Here is a 24266-nt window from a genome sequence, read left to right as displayed (position 1 = left end):
GAAGGATACTGAGAGGATCAAAAAAACCCTCCTCATAAATAAATGGCTTAGAGGTTGGTGGAGGCACAAGAATTTGGGTTTTTTTTGACCATGGGGCAATTTACTCGGCACCTGGCATGACGGATGCAGATAGAACTCACCTGTCTGCAAGGGGTAAAAGTATCCTAGCCCAGGAACTGGCGGGGCTCATTAAAAGGTGTTTAAACTAGGTAAGAAGGGGAAAGGGGACAAAATGAGGGCCACTGGGGTTGAGCGGGTAGTTCAAGGCTCAAAACAGAGCTTGATTGGTGATGAGGGTGGAGTTCAAAGAGATGGAGAGGGGCAGGGGGATGCTGCTTCCCTAAAGTGTCTCTACACTAATCCGCACAGTATGGGAAATAAACAGGAAGAGTTGGAGATGTGCGTGCAGTCACACGGCTACAATCTCATTGCAATCACGGAGACGTGGTGGGGCAGCTCGCGTGACTGGAATATTGTAATGGAGGGCTGTGTGCTTTTTAGGAAAGATCGGCTGGTGAGGCGGGGTGGTGGAGTTGCTCTTTATGTGAGAGAGCACCTAGAATGTATTGAAATCCACCTGGGGGAGAATGGTGTAGCAGTGGAGAGCTTGTGGGTGAGAATCAAGGGGTGGGCTGGTATGGGAGACACTGTTGTGGGTGTGTACTACAGGCCCCCTCATCAGGATGAGGAGGTTGATGAGGCCTTCCATAAGCAACTGGAAGTAGCGTCATGATCCCAGGCACTGGTGCTTATGGGGGACTTCAATTATCCAGATATTTGCTGGGTAAACAACACGGTCCAGACGGTTCCTGCAATGTGTTGAAGACAACTTTCTGATGCAGGTGGTGGAGGAACTAACGAGGGGAGGGTGTTGCTGGACCTTATTCTCACTAAAGAGGAAGGGCTTGTCAAGGAAGTAAAGGTCGGGGGCAGCTTGGGTTGTAGTGACCATGAGATGGTGGAGTTCAAGATCCTGACTGGAAGAAGCAAAGCAAAAAGTAGGATTGCTACCCTGGACTTTAGGAGAACCAACTTCGATCTCTTCCGGGACCTACTTGGAGCTATCCCGTGGGCTCGGGTGTTAGAAGGTAAGGGGGCCTCTGAGAGCTGATCAGCATTTCAACAGCTCTTCTTCCAAGCTCAGGATCAGTGCATCCTTGTGAGCAAGAAATCAGGAAAGGGTGGCAGGAGACTTGTGTGGATGAGCAAGGAGCTAGTGAGCAAGGAGCTAGTGCACAAAGTCAAAGGAAAGAAGAAGGTCCATGAAATGTGAAAAAAGGGTCTGACCACTTGGGAAGAATATGGAAATGTTGTCAGGGCCTGCAGGGATGCGATGAGAAAGGCTAATGCCCGCCTGGAATTGAATCTGGCAAAGGTGATAAAGGGTAATAAAAAAGGCTTTTTTAAGTATGTTAATAGTAAAAGGAAGACCAGGGAGAATGTGTCTCCCCTACTAAATGAGAGGGGTGTTCTGGTAACGGGGAATGCTGAGAAGGCGGACATACTGAATGCTTTCTTTGCTTCTGTCCTCAGTGAAAAAGCTCTGCCTCAGGAATCCCAGACCCTGGAGGTTAGTGAGAGGGTCTGGAGAATGGAAGACTTTCCTTTAGTCAGGGAAGAGGCGGTCCAAGAGCATCTAGGCAACACAAATGTTCATAAATCCATGGGACCCGATGGGATGCATCCATGGGTGCTGATGGAGCTGGCAGAGGCGATTGCTGAACCACTCTCTGTCATCTTTGAGAGATCTTGGAGAATGGGGGAGATGCCTGAAGACTGGAGAATAGCCAATGTCACTCTGGTCTTCAAAAAGGGCAAGAAGGAAGGTCCAGGTAATTATAGGCCAGTCAGCCTCACCCCTGTCCCTGTAAATGTGATGGAACAGCTTGTGCTGGATGCCGTCTCCAGACAACTAGAAGAAAAGAAGGTTATCAGGAGTAGTCAGCATGGGTTCACAAGGGGGAGGTCATGCTTGACCAGCCTGGTAGCCTTCTATGATGTTGTCACTGGCTGGGTAGATGGGGGGAGAGCAGTGGATGTAGTCTACCTTGATTTCAGCAAGACATTTGATACTGTCTGTCTCCCACGACATCCTTATAACAAAGCTGAGGAACTGTGGGATAGATAAGTGGACAGTGAGGTGGGTTGAGAACTGGCTGACTGGCAGAGCACAGAGGGTCGTTGTTGGCAGTGCAGAGTCTGGTTGGAGACCTGTAACTAATGGTGTTCCTCAGGGGTCGGTGCTGGATCCGGTCTTGTTCAGCATCTCTGCTATGAAGAAAGGCTAAGTGAACTGGGTCTGTTTAGCCTTGAGAAAAGACAACTGAGAGGGGACCTGATCCAGGTCTATAAATATCTGAAGTGTGGGGGGCAGAGTGGTGAGGCCAGACTCCTTTCAGCAGTGTGTGGAGACAGGACAAGGGGAAATGGCCAGAATAGGAAGTTCTGCACAAATGTGCGTAAGAATTTCTTTACGGTGAGGGTGACGGAGCACTGGAACAGGCTGCCCAGGGAGGTTGTGGAGTCTCCTTCTCTGGAGATATTCAAGACCTGCCTGGACACCTACCTGTGCGACCTGGTGTAGGGAACCTGCTTTGGCAGGGGGGTTGGACTCGATGATCTCTGGAGGTCCCTACGATTCTGTGATTCTGTGATATCTCATCCCTGAACCCAATCACCTGGTTTCTGTGTTTGTATCTGTGCCTTTAGCTGTCCTTTTTATTAACAAAACTACATTTTTAAAGAGTAGTTGTATGAATTTTGTAAATGTTAATAAATTTTGTAAAACTTTTGTGGGATAACCATTACATTTGATAAAAAATCATTAGGCAAATGTGAAGGAAATTGTCTTCTGTATTTTTTTCTTCCTAAGTAGTAGGAATAATAGGGATAATATTACATTTTATAATCTCATTTATTTCATCAAATAATTTCTTCTATTTCATTTAATAATCTTTTTTTTTTTCTTCTGCTTAACAGTGCCTCCTTTATTTGTAATTACTGTCTCTAACTTTGCAAAATAGTGACATATGATGCAGCCTCGTGATGGAATAAAAAGAAACCAGAATGTTCATTATTAAAGGAAGAGAGACTGTCCTGCCAGCACAAATTATACCAGCCTTTACCCTTGTGTGCTGGGGTTTAGTTACCACATACCAGTATGTTTGTTGGGCCTATGGTGTTGCAGTGATGCAAAGAAGATATGTGAATGGGACTTGTGTGGAGAGAGTATCTGAGCAAGTGAAACAGGAAAATGGCTGGGAAATTGTTGCATGCATTTGTTGAGTCCTGAAGGAATGGAAATAACTTATTCTTCCCAGACCTGTTTTATTCTGTGCGTGCTCTCTTCTGGATTATCAGCTTGATGCTTTGTGCAATGGTTTGGTTTTGAGAGCATAGTAGCGCGGAGATCTCAAGAGATCTCATCAGCACAGATCTGTGAGCCTGGGCTCTGGGATGTGCCTGAGTTACAGTTTTGTCACAGGAAGTGGGAGATGTTTTCTTGTGTGACAGGTTTCTCTCCATTATCTGATTGTGACCTCGTTACTAGAAAAATGAGCCACTTCTTCACCATTTCACCTAAGTGTCTTTAATCATGGTTGTGAAATATGGCTGTGACCTGATCCTAGTATGCTTGTAGTATTTCAGATATGTAAAGATCTAGCTATTTGGCTAGGGCTGTGGTACACAACAGTATTGAAACATGCTGTTATTCTAATGAATATGTGACATTCAGCTCCTACGTCCATTCAGAATGTTTCTCTTTCTGTATGATGTCAAACCAGCTGACCAACTAATGGCAGCTGTGCTATTTCTTTGTCCTTTGCTTATCTGCTAGGAACTGGATTTAGACAAAGCGAAGAATAGAATTGTTCTTTGGTTTGTGTCCAGGATGTGGCACGGTACTTTACAACAGATAACTACCGTGACTTGTCCTGTATCTTGCCAAGGTATGGGAGAGTCATATCCATAACACTGTGCTCAGCACTAGGTTAATTACAGCGAGTAAGACTAAAATTTAAAGATGCAGTGACCTCACGCTTTTTATTTCTTGCTTTTTTTCCCTATTTTGCTCTGTTTTCTGATTCAGCAACTTTCCTTCAGACTCTTTATTACCTTTATATATAGTGAAACTTCATAAATTTTAAACCCTATACAAGTAAACAACCTGTCCAATGCAGCTTTATTTTCATTGAGCCAGCCTAGAGAAGCAGATAAGTTGCTAGTGTAGGATCAGAAAATGATAGATATCAATCTGAAAAAAACAAAGTTCTCATATTACTCAGTGCTGTTTTTGTGGTAGTGCCAAGACCATGAAGATACATACAGCAGTGAATAGAAGAATCCAGCGCTTTCTTTTCTGCTAACTCAAATAATATATTTCTGTTTTCCTAAAGGAGATATTTTAGTGACGGCACACTTATTCATCATAAATTTAAATTCATCATCAATAAAAGCAAGGGTAAGCGGGAAGCAACCTGTTGGCTCACTAAATATTAACAAGAATCCCCATAAGACTGGTTGTGAGCTTTATTTTTTATGTTTTGAGAGAATATTCAGCTCAGCACTTAACTAAAAATAACAGCTCAATGCTGTGTCACTGTGCTGGCTGTAGAATCAACGTGGTTATTTATAAAATACTCTCTAGAAATGGGAAACAAGATTAGTGATGACGTGTCAGCGGTAAGACCTATGGAAAAATGCTGCTAAGGCCAAAGGACTATGTGTAATCTTATCTGCTATTTCTAGCATGTGAGTTATTAGACCTACACCTTGGATGAAGCCGTTAAGCTTATTAACTGAGCCCATTTGTACTTCTCTCCCATTTTTAATTCCGTCACTTAGTTCCATGCTGCAGGGCGGCCCCCATAGCATGATAAATTCAGAGCATTATTGGCTCCCTCAGGCCCTGATTCAGCCATCTATCATTATTCAGTAATGCATATACTTAAGTGCATCGCTAATGGATATGGGCTTGAGAGTATGTTTAAATGATCGGCTGAGCCATGGCCGTGTAGATTCCATAGAGCTGTTATATTTCCTCAGGATGGAGCAGCTTGACATGACGCTTGTCTTTCTTGGGAGAATTTTCCCCCTTTCTTTTTTCCGTATTACATCACCATAGAAGGCATTCAAGTTCTGCTCTCCTCAATTCAGAAGATGGAAGTTAGAACTAGTGGAAATTTTTCCTCTTACTGCAGCAAAGCAGTTATTTTCTTGCTGTTATCTTGTCTCTTGTGATTTGTCTCAGTCATAGTTGGGTTGTGATGTTCCACCAGAGATGTGGAAAATACAGGATGTTGTGGCAACTGGAGCTGTGCAGGACATAATTCAGAAAGCACACTCTTTGAATACCTTTTTGAACAGTGATTATTTTTGCTTCTGCCAAATACATGCCGACACACTGTTGATGAAGAATAATCTTTCATGTACTCTCTTTATCTTATTTAGTACATGCAGTGTTTTGCCTGAGGTGTTCCCAATCTGGATTCCTCTAGTAATGGCTTGTGCCTGTTATACACACTTGTTTATTGATTTTAATTCTCACAGGGGTATGTCTGTTAACTTTTGGGGTACTTTCTCAGTAGTTTTTCAGTTGTCTTCTCAAACAGAGAGCAAAAACTAGATTTACAGAGCTCTTTCTGAATCTTAAGTTTAGCAGTGTTGAAACAAGTCTTCTTCAGATATAGCTGGTAGCCAAAAGTGCATAATGAATCATATGGGTACAGTTTGTGCTTAACAGTGTTGTTAACTGAAAAACCGAATTTCTTCATATTCTACCTCATGGTCTGTGTTAAGCTTCACAAGAAAAATCTTCTACATGAAAAATATTTTCATACATTTCCTGTCAGATTGAAATCACAAATGTCCACATATTTTTCAACTGTTAATTGTGATATGAGTGACTACCCTGTGTATCAGAAAAATGCCAAATAATTTATCAGTCTTTCTAAGCTACTGTCATCAAAACCACAAGCAGTTAAGTTACCTACTTTATAATTGGCATTTGATTCCACTGGGGGAAAGAAGAGGTCTAGTTACCTGAACTCATTATTTCCCTGTTTAAGTCTAACAAACAGAGGAGCTCTAGCTTTTTCAGCTTACTTGTAAACATCAGAGGTTTCCTTAATTCAGAGCTATTTGATGAAAACAGGGAGGAAAGGACTTTACTGCAATTTCATAATGCTGAGTTTCCACATACATTTAGTTTATTTTTAAGAAATAAATCATTCATATTTGGAATAGGGAAACTTTTCTAGTTTCCATTGAAAAGGTAATAACAAACTTCAGAGAATATAGAGATGAGATTTTAGAAGAAACTTTCTTTACAATTAAAGGTAAAACATGTTTGCAAAACTGCTTAATTCTTAGTCACAGATCACAGTTGTAGGATTTTCTAGTGTATTCAAGTACTGTAAAAACTTAAAAAGTAAGTACTAACAAGAATAATTTATTTTGTACCCCAGTCAGATGGCTGATTCAGACATCACAAAAAGAGGTGCACTGAATAAAAGGACCCATTTTTAAATGTCCATAGAAAGCCACCATCATATTCCATGGTGACACTGCATCCCATGACATCTAATGAATTCTTCAGTAATGCCTCAACATGTGAAGCAATGCGATACATGCATCTTTTACTGCATTTTAGGAAACAGGTAGTGAAGCATTTGTTTGAAATTGTGGAGCAAATATTAAACCTACATGTTCCACACCAGATATTTGGCTTGTCTAGACTTGAATTAATAATGTTTCCAAGTATGAGACCACACTGAACTTCAGAGAATGCCATATCTCAGTTTTTTGCTCTGGTTCTTATAGAGATTCTAACTTAACAATGTTCCCTGTGTGGTCTCTGACCTTCATGCATACTGTTTCCTTTAATGAGCCTTTTTGAGATAAAAAGGTTGATGTTTTTAAAGGAGATGTTGATGCTACCCTTTTTAAAGAGCCTCAAAATCACTTTTTCAACATCTTTCAACCATTGAAAAGATTGTCCTAAGACATGCTGAGAGGTTTGTTTTTTATTTCAGTAAGAACTTTGTCTTCCATTGCTTGCAATATTTCAGGATAAAAGGTATATACTCTTTTGATCCGCATACAGTATCTGAGAGTGAAACTATACTTGCAAAAATATTTTGTGGAAACTGCCTACAATTATTAGTTTTCAAAGATATCCAGATACTACTGGGGCCTCCTGCACTCTGCTAAAATAAACTCAGTGCAATAAAACAGCCTTTTCCTAATGGAAAAGCCTTCTCAGAAGAAGCTTAAAAAATCTCTGATGGATTATACCAAGAGAAGGAAAAAAATATAAAATTCTCAGTTATACACTTGCATCATTTTATGTAGTATGTGTTTTTGGCTTTTCATCCTGCAAGCTGATTGGTATTTTTTAAATTACTGTGGTCAGAGCTGTTTAGATGATATTACATAAAGGAAAAAAATTAAACGTAAGAATATGAGAAATAGATCTATAAATTGACGTTTTCATATTTATTTTTTTAAATGTGTGTTGTTGCCCAGCAGATCTAAATGACATTCCTCATGGACATTTTTACCCCGGTTTCTGTTTTCCAGGCTGGAAGAAATAGATATGAAAGTGATACATTGCTTTGATACTCTGTCTTAAGAAATATCAAAATAGTACTGCACTCAGAGATCTCTTCTACCCTAGAATGACATCCTCAGGTTTTCTCAAAGTTAAAATTAACTTCAAGTTCCAAGGTGTCTATGATAGCAGTGAGAAATTACAGCATTCCTTGTGGAGTGAGGTATCCTTTTGTTCAGTCTTTCAACACACACATAACCTTTCTCTTCCTTTCCACATCTTGCCACCTCTTTCCTTTTTCTACATTTAAAGAAAGCCCTAGATTCTGCACTTGCCAGCCCATGATGCTTGGTCTCCAAAAAAGGACTAGCTAATCCATTATGATCCAGATAACTAGGTTCTGAGAATTTCTGAGTGGCACAGGGGGAGAACAGGAACCAGATGATGAAAAAACATTCAAGCACATATTCAGCCAATGCTCATGCTCATCAAAAACAGGCATGAGCCCAGCAGCTGAGCACCTGCAGCTGTATGATCTTCTTTCAAGCCCAGTGCTACATTCTGCTTTTGTGCCACTTAGGCTGACTTACACAGCTTTCAGTTTTATTTGCCTTGCTTCCTACTCTATTATAGAATCACAGCATCAACAAGATTGGAAAAGATCTCCAAGATCATCCTGTCAAACAGTCCGCCTATCACCCATAGTTCCCACTAAACCATGTCTCTTGGTACATCATCTAAACATTTCTTGAACACCTCCAGTATTGGTGACTCTACTACCTCCCGGAGCAGCCCATTCCAGTGCCTGACTACTCTTTTGGAGCAGTAGTATTTCCTAATTTCCAACCTGAATCTACTGTGGCACAACCTAAGACCATTCCCTCTATCCCTATTCTTAGTTGCATGGGAGAAGAGGCCTCCTCCAGACTTGAATAATCCTAGTTCCTTCAGCTGCTCCCCATAAGATTTGTGCTCCAGACCACTCACCAGCTTCGTTGCCCTTCTCTGAACATGTTCCAGGGCCTCAATATCTTTCTTGCAGTGAAGGGCCCAAAACTGAACACAGTACTCGAGGTGCGGTCTCACCAGTGCTGAGTACAGAGAGATGATCACATCCTCTGCATGTAAGGGAATTAGAGAGTCTGCATTAGAGAGTGTCCATTAGAAAGATTCATCCCATTGTAATTTGTGAGCATTTTATCCTCATAAAATTTTACATTTTGTAGGCAGTATTTAAAAGAATTATATTATGCTGGAAATACCCATTTTTGATGTAAGAGTACTGTGCTCTGATTTTTCAGCCCTATTACAGCTCTCAGTGTCAACTTCTTGGGAGCCATTGATATTGAAATCTCTGAGAATCCAGGACACTTACTTATGTATATTCTCTCCTGCACTGTGTCCTCTATAGCTTCACTTGTTGAATATTAGTGGATATTAAAAACACATATCAAATGTGCATAAAACTATCTTACATTGTCCTTACAGTGAGGAAAATATTATATTTTGATTAAAAAATTATGATTTTCATATCTTTTCTCTGTTTTCTTTTTAAAAGGAATTTCCTGATTTTGAGAACACAGTGACCAAAAAGAGAAAGTAAGTTGAGACCAATTCAAGGTCTATACAGTGTCACTATATTTATCTGTTCTTTTCACCCTTGTTGTTTTGTTAATGTGTTTGCCAATGTTACCTTAATTTTCACAGAGTACATGTATTAATATTGCATTTGGGAAGCAAGTAACAGGCTTGTAATATTAGTAAAGCTTTTTTGCTGTTATTTTTTTTATATACATAAATCTTACAAAATATTGGGACCAGGATAGCTGAAATCAAATGCAGTTAATCTAAGTTTGTTTTAACCGTATGTCCACTTTTCTGAAAGATTGAAGTAGTAAACTATTTTACAGAATGTTTGTACCATTGACCTGATAATCTTCTGGAGAGTTGTGTTCTTTAATCCAAATAAAAAATTAGTTTGCAAAATGATTCAGATTAAGCAGGACAAACCTTATTTAATCAAATACATTTGAGGCAGCAGCATACTTCATGTCCATTTGTTAAGGCACGATACCAGTTTGGACTAATATATTAGCAAGCAGAGGAGTTTATTTTGAAAATTTCTTTTTTTGTCTTGAGATCAGCAGTTTTTGCATTACCGTTGAAGTTCCCTTCAAATGAAATCCTGCCTAATGGAATGATAAACACAGATCTTATCTGTCTGGCTGTGGCATGAAAATGCTTAGACGTCATTCTATTTTTTTCTTTTTTAGGAGGGGCATCATTAAATTCAGATCATCAATGCCATCTCTGTATGTTGCTAATAAATTTCAAAATAGATAATAACTTCATTGAAAATCTCATTTGTCTTAATAGACAGTTTTCATCTAGTTTTCGTTGTCAGTTACAACTACTAGTAACTTCTTGGCTCGAAACACAGACATGCACACTCAGAGCTTTGAGATCTTAGTTATCTGTGACCAGAAGGGGCTTTGTGAAAATGCTCTTCCTTTCCAAAATTCCATTTATCTAAGTATGGATATAATTCTGTTATTCACATTTTTTCTGATCACCATTTAATACTTTTAAAGAAGCTAAACTGCTGTGTATGCTGGCATGGAATTACCACAGCATAAATAATTTATAATAGCTCTACCAAATATGATGCTATCACCAAGCTGCCTGAGACACCTGCTTAGTTCAGTACCAAGTCTACCCTAGTGATAGGAATAGGAATCTGTGGCTCCACTCTCAAACCTTACAATACAAATAATATTATTTTATTCTAAAACTAACTCAATTCCACTTAACTAATCAGAATTTAGAAAGGTTGTCTTGGTCACTTGAATAATCAATATAAATAATAAATAAGATTAAGACAATTTCACCCAATGTCAATTGCATTCAAATATTATTTTGCTATGAATGTCCAGACATCACTGTACTGGTGTCTTGCTCCGATTTATAGGAGGGAGATGAGGTTCTTTTAATATCTGTATACCCGGCATGAGATTAAGAAACAATGGTTCAAATGTTGGTCCAACCAGTTTATTATAAATCCTAATCAGGGAGACGGGGAAGGGAAGGAGGGCGATAGAAAAGATAGGAAAGAAGCAAGAATTGTGTAAAGCGGGGATAGTCACCACCAGGATCCAGCAGCCGTCCTGTTGCATGATGTTTCGAAGGTCCGAGGTAGAAGCAGCAGGGGGAGGAGGGGGAAGGGGAAGACCAACAGAGCAGCAGCGTGGCCGGCCTTGGGTAGCAAGCAGGTAGCAGGAAGAAGTCACAGAGCCAATCTGGAAGGAAGCAGCAGGACTCAGGTAGCAGGCCCAGGAGAGTCCGTCAGCATGCAGGAATTCTGCAGTGAGGAATCTGATGGCAGACACCTTTGTTCTTCTTCAGCATCGTGGTAGAGCACAGAGCAAGTCCAGGAGGGAGAGAGTGCAGCTCGTGAGGCTTCTCATGGCAGAAACCTGTTCTTCATGAGGAATCTATTGCCAGAAAACCTCTGTTCTTCTTCATGAGGAATCTGTTGCCAGAAAACCTCAACCTCATGGTTGTAGGTCCACTTTTTATCCTTCTTCTTCTGCCAGTGTGGCATTCCTGGGCACCTGAGCAAGAGTCATGTGCAGCACCTCCTGAGGTGGCCATCTTCCTCGAGATAAGCCCACACAAAAGACCACTTCACGGCCATTAAGCTGTGGCTTATCTCTCTTGTTGCCCCTGGCCTTGTCCATCTGTGTCCCTCAGACAAAGGATTTCTCAACCCTTGCCCGGGACTTGCTTGGACTTGTCCATCTGTGTCCCCAGCAAGCTTTGAGACAATGATGTAAAAGAATAATCTTTTACAACTGGTATCAAACTCCTACTTGACAATGTAGAAATTTTTGATTGGCCTTTTCCATAGATACGGAGAAAGTCAGTGAGAAATCACATAGAATCATAGAATGGTTTGGGTTAGAAAGCACCTTCAAGATCATCTAGTTCCATCTCCCCTGCTATAAGCATTGACACCTCCCTCTAGACCATGTTGCTCAAAGCCCCATCCAGCCTTGCCTTGAATGCCTCTAGGGAGGAGGCATCCACAACCAAACTGGGCATCCTGTTCCTACTCTCACATTAAAGAATTTCTTCCTGATATCTAGTCTCAGTCTACCCTCTTCTAGTTTAAAACCATTTCCCCTCATCTTGTCACTACGTGCCCTTACAAAAAGCCCCTCCCCAGCTTTCCTGTAGGCCTCCTTCAGGTACTGGAAGGCCGCTATAAGGTCTTCTCAGGCCTTCTCTTCTCCAGGCTGAAGAGCCCCAGCTCTCTCAGCCCGTCCTCATAGGGGAGTTTCTCTAACCCTCTGCTCGTCTTTGTGGCCCTTCTCTGGACCTGTTCTAACAACTACATGTCCTATTTGTGTTTAGGGCTCCAGAACTGGATGCAGTACTCCAGGTGGGGTCTCACAAGAGGGGCAGAATCACCTCCCTCAACCTGCTGGTGACAATTCTCTTGATGCAACCCAGGATACGGTTGGCTTTCTGGGCTGCAAGCACACATTGCCCATTCATGTTGAATCTTTCATCAGTACCCTTAAATCCTTCTCCTCAGGCCTGCTCTCAAGCCATTCTCTCCCCAGCCTGCACCTGTGCTTGAGATTGCCCTGACTGAGATGCAGGACCTTGCACTTGGCCTTTGTTGAGCTTCATGAGGTAGGCCCACCTCTCAAGACTATCCAGGTTCTTCTGGGTGGCATCCTTTCCCTCTTATGTGTCAACTGCATCACTCAGTTTGGTGTAATCTGCAAACGTGCTGAGAGTGCACTCGATCCCACTGTCCATGTTGCTTAAAACGATATTAAATAGCACCAGTCCCAATACCTTGAGGAACGTCACTCATCACCGGTTTCCACTTGGACACTGAGCCACTGACTGCAATTCTCCGAGTGCGACCGTCCAGCCAGTTCCTTATCCAGAGGATAATCCACCCATCAAATCCATTTTTTTTCCACTTTGGTGACCACAATGTCATGTGGGACAGTATCAAACACTTTGCACATGTCCAGGTAGATTATATCAGTTGCTCTTCCTTTATCCATTGACACTGTAACTCCACCATAAAAGGCCACCAGGTTGGTCAGACATTATTTGCCCTTGGTGAAACCGTGGTTACCACCAATCACCTTGTCTTTAATTTCCATGTGCCTTAGTAGAACCTTAAGGAAGATCTGCTCCACGACTATGCCAGGCACAAAGGTGAGACTGACTGGCCTGTAGTTTCCTGGATCTTCTTTTTTTTCCCTTCTTGACAGTGGGGGTTATGTTTCTCCTTTTCCAAACAGTCTGGGTCACTAGACTGCCATGATTTTTCAAATGTGATGGCTTGGCAACTTCGTCTTCCCTCAGAACCCAGGGATGGATCTCATTGGGTCCCATGAGCTTGTGCACCTTCAGATTCTTTAGATGGTCTTGAACCTGATCTTCACTTATAGCAGGCAAATGATCATTCTCTTCCTTACATCAGGGCAACAAGGAAGAGAAAAATGAATATCAGTAGCAGAAGTAACAGAAGTATGCTTTTTATAAACAGTAAAATAATAGTGAATCTCTGGAAATGAAAAAAATTCTAAGCAGTTTCAAAAGGAACTAGTGTTCACAGATGAAACAATAGTTCAGTTGTATCCTCTCATTCAGAAAACCCTTCACCACCTGCTTGAGTAGGGGAGAGGGATCTCATTTTTTGTGCTCTTTCCCTTCTGCTTATTGTCACAGATAGAAGAGTCTCCAAACTTAAGTAGTATAATCGTCTAGATTCATCCTCTAGCTCACAAATTACTATAAGTTGGTTGTTTTTTGTTTTTTTTTCGTTTTTGTTTTTTAATGGGTAAAGAGAAACAAATTAATATACAGGATAAATCAATGTTCATTCTGAGATTTTTTTTCTTCTGTTAACGTATTCTTTGTGTAAGGATCTTTGAACCGCTCACTGCAGATGGAAGCATGAGTTAGCATTATATCTTGATGCAAACATGCAAAGAGCTCAAGGTTTATTGGAGCAATAAAATGTCCCTGCATAGCCTGTGGGTTTTGTATGTTCTCCTGTAGCTGTTTGCTTTGATTTATTATCATGTCACCAAACTTCAGATGGTAGTAATTTCTGTAAGTTGCAGGATATTTCATATCATGTCTAAAGAAATGTATCTCTTATTCTCCTTCTGATGGCCTCCCTGATTCATTCATGAGATCCCTGTTACAAAAAGAAACTTGAATAAAATACTTCTACAAAGTGAAAATTCAAAAGATTTCAGAGCCCTCTGTGGCATGCGGAAGTAATGACTGGGTAAATGAAGAAAGACAACTAACTCCAATTGAAGCCAGTATGAATTGCACAGCCAAATCCCTGGGAATTGAAGAATTAGGTTGAAAATAACCATATTTGATTAAATGTGCTTTCATTTGTCATTCTGACTTTTAGCTAATGGTTAATTCTTTTAATTCTTTTAGATCCATCCAGAAGTCTCTGTCTGAAAATGAAGCATTTGGTTAGTAACTATTTAAATCATTCACTATATACTTATTAATCTCACAGAGCCAGATTTAATTAAGGGTCTGATTTGCTTTACAACTCTTGGAGCAAATGCAAAGGAAAGGAAGAATACACCTAAGATACCAACATATTCCTCCCCCCACTCTGCTTTCTACACATACATTGGTTGTTAGATACTGGAACCAAAACTATTTTAATTTCAGTTTAGTTCCTATACTTAAGAACCTATAATGGAACAGCATAAGAAAATACTTAGCATGTTCAGTGATTCTTTAAACATTTAAATAAAAAAAATGTAAATCACTCTGGTAGAATCAAATTCAGTCTTTTCTGTGCAATTCCTGGAAGCAAATAAAGGCACACATGTTCTCTGGGCTGCAAGGTATTAAAATCAAGGTTAAGATAAAAATTATTCTGATCAGATTTTAACAGTGTTAGATGAGGTCCTAGACAGGGACAAAAGACAACAAAATTTGAAGTCTGCCCATCCATCTGTCAGATTTCCTATATTGCAAAATCATCTACTTATTTCCATGTTTGAGATTCTACAGTATTCTGCAAACCTGTTTGGTTTGCATTCTTATTCTATTTTTATAGACATTCCTGTTATTTCACAGGTTTGCTATGAATTTAGGTGACTGCTGTCTGTGCTTTTACTTTAGACAGGAAAAATGTGAATGGCACACTTTGGCAGGGTTCCAGGAAGCCGGAGAATGATTCGTACATCAGAAGGCCCTGTCAGCTTGAAGGTAATTGCTAAATGTATTTCAGCTGATTTTGCATTTTTCACGAAGTATTTTAAAGGGCACCTAGGAAAATCTCTTATTTTTCACGAATAATCAAACTAAATAATTTGTCAAATCCTTTTGAGATCTACTTTGTCCTAAAGGGGGGAAAAAAGTAGTTTAAATAAAGCTTACTTTAAAACTGGGAAGCTGAGAACATGTTATGTGAATAATTCTCTCTGTGGTCCATGTGCAAAAAAAGACTTCCCCTATGGTAAATTGTCATTTTTGGGTTGTACAGGACTTGGCAAATGTAATATGATCCTATGGTTCCCTGTGTACTTTACGCTGCTCCAAGTGGTAGGTACAAATTTTCTAGGCTACTCTTATCCAATTTGCTTTTTAAGGTGTGTTTCAACTAACTTTAATTGAAACAATCTTACAGCTAGTGTATGGGAATTTGCTAGTGATGCTATTTATGAACTAACGAGTATAAATTCATTAAATTAGAAAAAATAACATGTGAGCATTCACTTTGTTTATTTAAACTAGACTTTAAAAAAATCAAAATGTTTTGACAACCTGATTAATGTTGCTTCCAGGAATTGAATTTGTATTTGTACTTTCTAAAGTCAAGGTAGACCCGATACAGCTGCCTTATGAGGCTAAAGCAGTCAAAGTTCAACATCTGTATTAGCATAAACAGAATCTTTGATATGTGAGATAAAATTGGATGTATCTTTCATTCTCTACTTAAGCCAACACAGTGGCAAGAGGAGAAGTACCTTTATTTCTAATAATTCTTGTAAAAATGGTCCAGAAATCATCCATTGTTCAATGATTCTACTGTTAATAGGATATGCCAAAGATAGCAAAGGACAAAGTGCCAGGTATCCCTCTGGATTTGCTTCACCACTTGAAGATGAATTCTTAAATGCTTGAAAAATAATGGATTTGAAATTGTAAATGCTATTGCATTTGCTTGTGTATGAGTAGGCTGGATTTCTACAAACCAGAGCCAGAATGAAAAGATGACAAGAAAATTTACAGAATCAGAGAATCACAGAATCGATTCAGATGGAAGGGACCCTTAAACATCATCTAGTCCAACTCCCCTGTAGTGAACAGGGACACCTACAGATAGATCAGGTTGCTCAGAGCCCCATCCAATGTGGACGTGGAGCCCCATCCAACCTGAACTTGGATGTCTCCAGGCATAAGGCATCCATCACTTCTCTGGGCAACTTGTGCCAATGCTTCACTACCCTTGTCATAAAAAACTTTTTCTCATATCCAAACCAAATCTCTCATCTTTTAGTTTGAAATAATTTCTCCTTGCATTATCACAATAGACCCTGCTAAGGAGGAACTCTGCCCTTGTGATGAACCAATGGGCAGAAAAGGAGTCTCGCTGGCTTCAAAGGGAAAGGATTCTAATGATAACTGAAAAAAAAAAATTAGAGTTTCTTTCTGAACAAGTCTTACTTGTAACAAAAAATATTTCAAAATTATTCTTCAACCTACTGTACAGATTGTCAGTTTGGAGGTGGAAAAAAAGTTGAATCAGAGAAGAGAACTTTTTGACCTTCCTCCAGTCCTTCCTACTCAAGACTTTTTTTTTTTACCCTTTTAAATATCCAAAGCATGCAAAAGAAGCAGTGCACATTTTAAAAGCTGACAAGTGTTGTAATTGAAGGGCAGGGGCCCAGAGGGAACAGGAAGCAAAGCTGGCAGCTAAATAAAAATCTCCCTTTCCCCCTCTGCAGTAAAATTATTAAAAGGGAAGTCCCCTTCACACAGTGGTGAAAACCATTACAAGGAGATTTAAAGTGTTTCACTATTGATCAAGATAATTTGTCACTATTGATTAAAACCTTCTCTTAAGAGAGATAATCCTTCAAGGTCTGCAGATCTATTGCATAATATGATTTTCTGTTAGATGCAATAGGCCGTGTGTGGTGGCCAGCGTAGAATCCTCTGCTTACTTCAGAATTATATTCATGGGCCTGATCCAAACCTGATCAATGAAAAGACATCCAATGACTCTGGTAGCCTTTGCATTAGGTCCTTAGTGTGGCTGTGTGCAAAATCTCTAAAAATTCAGTTTTACTTATAATAGTACAATGAGACCATATATATCTCACAGACAGAATAGTGGGAATACCTATCTTCACTTACAAGCCCAAATCCAAATCATCAGAACCAGATTTGCCAGCCTGAAAATGACATTGTTGAAAAAGTTGACTATGAGAGTCATAGTCATTGAGCTTCCATGCAAATGCATTCCTGAGACGAACAGAAAAGGACGGACACCTTGCAGAAATAGTGGACATGACTCTCCCCTGCTCCTAATTCCCTCCACAGTAAAGTGACTAGAAACTTCCCAGTTATGTTAATCTGACTGCATAAGCACTGCTTGACATGAGTTGCAGTGCCTCTGGAAGTCTAACTAGCTCTGCATTCAAATAAATGGGTGGGTTATCAGACACCTGGCCTTCAGTGACTTCAAGGAGATTTGTAGGTGCTTGAGACATCTGGTCATGTTAGATTTTGGACTCTAATATGCTTATGAGAAAGTTGTTGGTATTGCTGTAACAATCAGGTATGCAGGAGAAAGATACTGTCTTCTAAGTTTATTTAAACTCTTATAGAAACCTCTAAAACAAATTTAAAAAAAAAAAAAAAAGTGACTCATTTTCCTTCTTCCTTTTGATGCATATGCTAAATAAAGGAAATTGCTTAATGGGGTTTCCTGTGCAACTGACCTATGATTTGAGGGTGGAAGTAATGCATGAACTGAATTTTGCTCTTTTATGCCTGATGCTCAGATCAGATTTTAACTCAGTCTTACAATATCCAAGTAGCAAAATTACGGAAGCACTGAATGTTTTTGGTTTTATTTACAAAGTATTGTCTTTTAAGAAAATTAACAATACTAAGTATTTCTTTGATTCAGAATTTTCTTTATAAATCACATAAAAATATAGGTATTAACTTGTCTGTACAGTGATGCTTTGATTATTTCACTGACATGAGTTTACAAGTTTTTTTGACCAACTTTATTCACCTTCTGTTTTTTTTAATTCCAACATAAGTATAGACATTTTGAGGACTGGGGTCTTACCTCTCTGAATATAAAGTTGCATGCTTATGTTAAAAGTCTTCCTTCATATTATAGCTGAAGAATTTCAGTCAGTTTTTAAATTTTCTGTTGATTAGAGAGAAAATAATGCAATTGGTCTTGCCTGCCTACAGTTAACATTTGTAAATCTATATGTTAAGTTAGCCATCGCTTTTCAAGAATTATTATCAATGTTGCAAGGCATTCCTCAGCGGCAAAAATAAGACCAAGTTAAGATTATTTTCTATTAATTTTGGAAAGCCAAGGTAGCACTTAATTCTGTGATTAGAAAATCATAATCAGGGTGATATCTGTGTTGATCGAATGTAATCACTAGGGTCACTCACTAGGTGATGGTGGATGCTTTGCCTTGACTTAAAAATGGAAGTGAGAGTAGATCTTTCAAAATAGTCTTATTAAAATGTAGACTTTTAAAGTCATGTGACTAATTATTGTGCATTGTTGTAATGAAAGTAAACATTCTTCCCAAACAAAGCATTAATTTCATGCTCATCCAACTATTTCAAAGATTGAAATTAAACATATCTCAACTGTAATGACCATTTTCGTCTAGTAACTTCAAATTTTTATATAAATATTTCACATGCTTCTGCACTGAAATACTCGAGGAAGTGCTTGGTGGGATTCTGCATTAGTAAACTGAGGACTAAGTTCAGATGAAGAAGTAAGCATGAATGAATTATATTTATGTACATCATCTTGTCAGTTTGCTCTGTAGTCTTACTGCAAATTAGTTTGAGATAAAAACGCATGTTTACATGATACAGCGTTAACTTCAGAGAGTCAGCTCAAACTATCAAGTGCAATTCAAATGATGTTCGTCAGAAAAAAAACCTGAAAACAGGACATTTGAAAGCATGTCTTTTGTTGCTTTTTTCATTATTCATAGAAGATAATATTGTTGGTGATGGGATACATTTGCTGCAAGGAAAGAAGATAGAAGAAACAACATGCCAGGTAAAAGAACTAGTCTTCAGCTTCTAAAATTTCATTCAAACAAAAAGCATATTTCTTGCTTCCATTCTATATGAATTTGCGAAGCATGCACTTCATGGTCAGTATACCTGTATGTATTTCAGAAGCCAAGTTTAAAAGAACTTGGCTATCTGAGCTGTGCACTATTTTCATTATGCAGAACAAATAGGTTTTATTACTTAAAAAACTTCCTGTCTTCTTGAACAAACACATTTCTGTTAAATTGATGTGCTTGAATTGTAACAAGCAAGACCTTACTTACAAACAAGTAAGTGTTTGTATTAGTTTTGTGTGATCCATGTTGGCACATGTATATCTAACACTATCTTAATTTATATAAATGTATACTGTGTCTCCCCTTCTGAATATTACATTAATTAGGCCACTACTATGAGCAATTAAAGAGTTCTGACCCCTGGGTTTGCATAATAATTGTAATATAAAAGTAGTTAACAACACATCAGCTGGTGAGAAGTGAGCAGCAGAGAGCCAGAAAAGAAAGTGATGGGGTTACATTGCCCTTCAAATGGACTTCAACAGTTCTGAGAAATGGGCCAAAAAGAACCTCATCAAGTTCAATAAATGCAAGTGAAAGTACTGAACCTGGGGATGGATGACACCTTCTCCCAGTACAGGTTCAGGGGTAACTGACTGGAAAGCAGCTTTACAGAAAAGAACCAGTGATTCCTGGTGTACACCAACTTGACCATGAGCCAGAAATGTGTCCTTGGAGCAAAGAAGGTCAACAACCTCCTGGGCTGCCTTAAGCAGAGCACTGCTAGCAGATTGAAGAGGGTGATCTTTGCCCTGTACTCAGCATTGGTGAGCTGACCCACCACCTGTGAGTGTTGGGTCCAATTATTGGCCCTCCAGTCCAAGGGCCAATACAAGGAAATACTGAAGTAAATCCTGTGAAGGGCCACAAAAATGATTGAGAAACTGGAGTATCTGTCATACATAGAGAAATTGAGAGACCTCAAGTTCTGCCTGCAGCAGAGAAGGATCAGGGAGATCTGACCCAAGTGTATAAATACCTTCTGGGAGAGTAAAGAAAAGAGTCAGACTCCTGTCAGGGATGCCCAAGAACAGTACAAGAGGCAATAGGAACAAACTGGAATATAGATACAGAAAATTCCTTCTAACGTAAAGAAAGTTTTTTTTTTTTTTTTTTTTTTGCTACAAAGATGAGCAAACGCTGGAAGAGGTTGCTCATATAATCTGTGGAATGTCCATCATTGGAAATGATTGGAAATGATTCAAACTTGCCAGGACACAGACCTGGGCTAGCAGACCTGTTCCGACTAGAAGTTCCCCAGAAGTAACTTCCTGTCTCAGCCATCCCAAGTGCATCTGTGATTCTATGAGACATAAAAGAGCCACGTTTACAAGAAAGAGCTATTAAAGAAATGAGTATTTTAGCACTCTCTCTCCCAGAAAATCAAGCTTCTATAAGTGCTTCAGGAAAACTGAGATTCCCCATCCATTTCCTAAGTAGGTGCTCATTCCATTCTGTTCCATTCCATTCCATCTTAAAGCACTAGCAAAAAGAGGCCTGGAGCAGAAGCACAGGTTGACAGACACAACAAGAACAACACTGTAATAATTGAGCTTTACCATAAGAAAATAACTGTACCTTTTGCATTTATTTTTCTTGTCTTTGCTCTTGTTTGTTCAAGTCTAGCAGGGCCCCCTTGATGGCTCAAACCCTTTGTAGCATATTGAGAAGGACATAAAATATGAAGTAATGCAGTCTTTGGGCTAATACATTTTCAAAAATGTTTCATGCCTCATTTCTCACGTAAATTCTTAGGTTGCATTCAGCCTTCAAAGTGTCATTCATATTCATGAAGAAAAAAAGGCTAGCATTCATTACTTTCACTGATAAGCTATAAGCACTGTCAGGCTTACCCACCAGGGACTGCACCAGTGCCCTAGGGAAAGTATTCTCCTGATGTTCCTGTCATGAGGACATTCTGACCAAGAAATGGATTATGAGCAGATGATGAAAGAGTATATAGTCTTGTCTTTGCTTAGTTCTGAAGATCCTCCCATTTTCTCTGCTTTGTTAATTCAAATCAAACTCACATCCCTGGGGCTCAGCATCAGAGGCAAAATTAGACAAACTGAATGAGGTTCTTTTTAGAACTGCATCAGTGACATTTGCTCCTCAGCGGAGGAATTGATGCTGAAGAAAGACTTATGGGGCTTTCCTGCTCATAGAAAAAAGAGACAGGATGTAGAATGCAATCCAAGCATCCCATGGTATAATGCAAGCACTGTGATGCTTATAGGGCATCCCAGGCAGCTGATGAAATGAAGACAGCTTGGTTTCAAACTGATTTCAGTGTGTGTCAGCTGGTGTCTATCAGCCATCACGTTTGTACGCACACAGTGTTTGGTTGAAAGACTGCTGAGCTTTCAACCTTCATTTAATGACATGATAGTAACATAGGTAATTTATACCTATTCATCTTATTTACATTGGATTTTTTTTTAACTTTTCTTACCATCTAGGTGATAAATTACGAGCAATGGATTCCACCACGAGTTTACAATCCACGAGTGGCAAGTAATGGTGAAATGGTGAGTTGCCATGAATATTGTTCACTTTATTTCAACAGTGGCTGGCAGCCACATGAAGAACATGCTGTTTTAAAATGGTTTCCTTTACTGCATGTTGCTTTCCCAAAAGTTGAAATATCCATGCTTTTAATCATTATGTTTCTTTATCTTTTATAGAACAAATTATAATTGCTCTGTGATTTCCCAAGGGAAAATCTATCTAAACTTTTAGCCTGTTAGTTTGACTCTGAAATCATTTTTGAGCAGACAGAAAACCAGACCGAAATAATGGGGATATTTAAAGGTCAGGCTGATATCTATGGCCAGGAGCATATGAAAGAAGTTTCCACAGTACTTGTCTATATACTGGCTGACTGTGGCTTTACTGACATTTTTTAACATAAAGTTTATCCAAAATCAGTGCCTTTTACAGAGCTGACCCTTTGTATAAATAGAGCAGAATGTTCTCTATTCCAGTGTACTATTTTAATATTCATTATATGCAGCAGGGATATTACTGATACTTTTGAAAAATTTCTGTGGTACTGTAACAGTAATACCACAGATGTGATAAACACATAGTGATTTTTCTCTTCTTGCTATTATACTATACTGTGAATATGAATGCATAACTATTCATGATTAAATCATTGCAGTTCTTTAGGAGAGATAAACCAGTTCAGGGAAAATCACAGAGACTTGGCTCTGCCATGACTAAATTCTTTACACTGAGAAGTGACGTGCTGTGCAAGTACTTTTATTGAAATTAATGCAGTTAACCCAGGAAAAGGGGTGCTCAACAGGACTGAGATAGCTGGAGTCAGGCCAACAGTCTTTTTCATTAAGCTTTCAAATTGCTGTATTTCTGTCACCAGGTTAATCCTCATAGCATCTCAGTGAACAAAGATTTCTGAGGTATTTAGAAAGCATTAGGACAAACTACAAACTGTTTGTCAGACACAATTTAGCTATTTCTGTCTGCAATCCAATTTTATAAGGACATTTTAAAATGTACACTTTTGACCATAACTGTTCATGTACACTTCATGCAAATTATTTTCAACTAAAATGCAGCCTGTTATTTATTTTCTTAGGCAATTTATTTTTTTATTCATGATGTGACACCATTTTTCATGACTGAAATCCCTTAAGCGTGGAAATAAAGAATATTCTTGTTCATGAAAGAATCCTTTGCTTACACCACAAATTGTGTTGTAATCACAGAATCACAGAATTGCACGGGTTGAGAGGGACCTTAAGAGATTATCAAATCCAACCCCTCCTAAAGCAGGTACCCTACTCTGACCCTAAAACATGAAGGAAAAAGAAAGTTAGAAGTTCTTTAAACATGTTTGAAATTAACAGTTTTTGCGAGTAGTCTTATTGCTCTGTGAACTAGGTTTCACTATCCCCCCAGTATTGCTAAATATCATTTGCTTCCTATAGAGAAAGAAGGTACTGGAAAGTAGCATACTCCAAATTAGTCAAACAAATTACTTGTCCGGTCAGTAACAATTTCTTCCTTCTGTTATATTCTATAGAGTAGCAGCCAAAGATGCTAGCTTCCAGATAACACAGACAGAGAGAAGAAAATTGCTTGAAATCACAGAATAAAATTCAAGTTTTTCTCACTTTCATGCATGTTTTCAAAAAGTCTGACTGAGTCAAGACAACACACCAAAACAATGAGAACAAGGATGATCAGTTCACCTGGTAGTCTATCTACACAAAATAGTGTTTTACTTAATTTACCATATGAGTAGGCAGCTAAAATTCTGGATTTTGATACTTAGGTAAAGCAAAATAAACTGCTTTCAATTTAAAAATTGTCCCATCAGTGGTACTGTATGAGATTATATTTTCTCTGTAAAAAGGGGAGTTGCTGTATTTAAGTACATAAGACTAACTAACAGTGAATGCTCTTAAAGTAAAGAGGATTAGAGTTTGCCATTAATAAAATTATCTGAATAGATTATCATTTGTTTATCTTCATGTCTCCATGATGGAAATCCTAGATCATAACTCAAGTCATTGTGTTGCTTTTGTATCATTACTTATAAGTGAACAAATGATTATTTCTGTGAGAATTCTTATCTATCTGAGCCATATTAGCATTTTAAACCCATTGTGATTCATTTTGCAAAGACATCTCACAGTAGGAGACTGAAAAATTACACCTCAATTTCTGTCTTCAAATAAACTAAAACTGCAGTCCTGTTCTCCTGAATTTGGAGGATGGGAGAAGGGGCTTTGAACAAGTCATGACTAATCTAAGGATGTTTGGATTTGGCCCACAGTTGATGATGAATATTCAGATAGAAGTTGTAAAAGGACTGTAAGCTGACAAAAGCTTTAAGGTGGATCTGCCTAGTCCTTATCCTACAAGATCCTTAAGAAGACAGAAGACAGAAACTCAAAGACACTAGATCTTATTGGTCTGTGAAATAATTAATTCTTCAAATGGCAAAAAAATTGAAGGAACCAGTTTTTGTCTATTAACTAGCACTGGGAAATATAAGTATCAGACCAGTAAAACAGTTCATTCTGAAGACCTGATGCCCAGGGACTGGGTGTACCCTCAGCAAATTTGCTGGTGACAATAAGCTGAGATACGATAGAAAGAAGGGATAGTGTCCAGAGGGACCTGGGCAGGCTTGTAAAGAGGGCCAACAAGAATCTAATGATGTTTGGAAAGGCCAAGTGCAAGGTGCTCTCCTTGGATCAGGGAAATCCCAGTTATGTATACAAACTGGGTGAAGAACTCCTTGAGACTACCCC

General features: G+C 39.0%; 1 protein-coding gene across 2 annotated transcripts in view; it reads left to right on the top strand.

Annotated features, from left to right (window-relative positions):
* Window positions 1–24266, top strand: part of SAMSN1 (SAM domain, SH3 domain and nuclear localization signals 1) — a 154365-nt gene that overhangs the window by 76449 nt on the left and 53650 nt on the right. The window contains exons 5-9 of one of the 2 annotated variants that reach the window (XM_085241259.1): window positions 9111–9151; window positions 14042–14079; window positions 14747–14833; window positions 18841–18908; window positions 21441–21509. In XM_085241259.1, coding sequence (XP_085097385.1) covers window positions 9111–9151; window positions 14042–14079; window positions 14747–14833; window positions 18841–18908; window positions 21441–21509 — 303 coding nt within the window. The remainder of the gene's footprint in view (window positions 1–9110; window positions 9152–14041; window positions 14080–14746; window positions 14834–18840; window positions 18909–21440; window positions 21510–24266) is intronic. The other variant, XM_085241268.1, reaches the window with a different exon arrangement.

Source organism: Meleagris gallopavo, chromosome 1 (genome assembly GCF_905368555.1).
Source record: "Meleagris gallopavo chromosome 1, MGAL_WU_HG_1.1, whole genome shotgun sequence".
NCBI classification, from domain to species: domain Eukaryota; kingdom Metazoa; phylum Chordata; class Aves; order Galliformes; family Phasianidae; genus Meleagris; species Meleagris gallopavo.
This window is presented reverse-complemented; position numbering and strand designations above follow the sequence as displayed.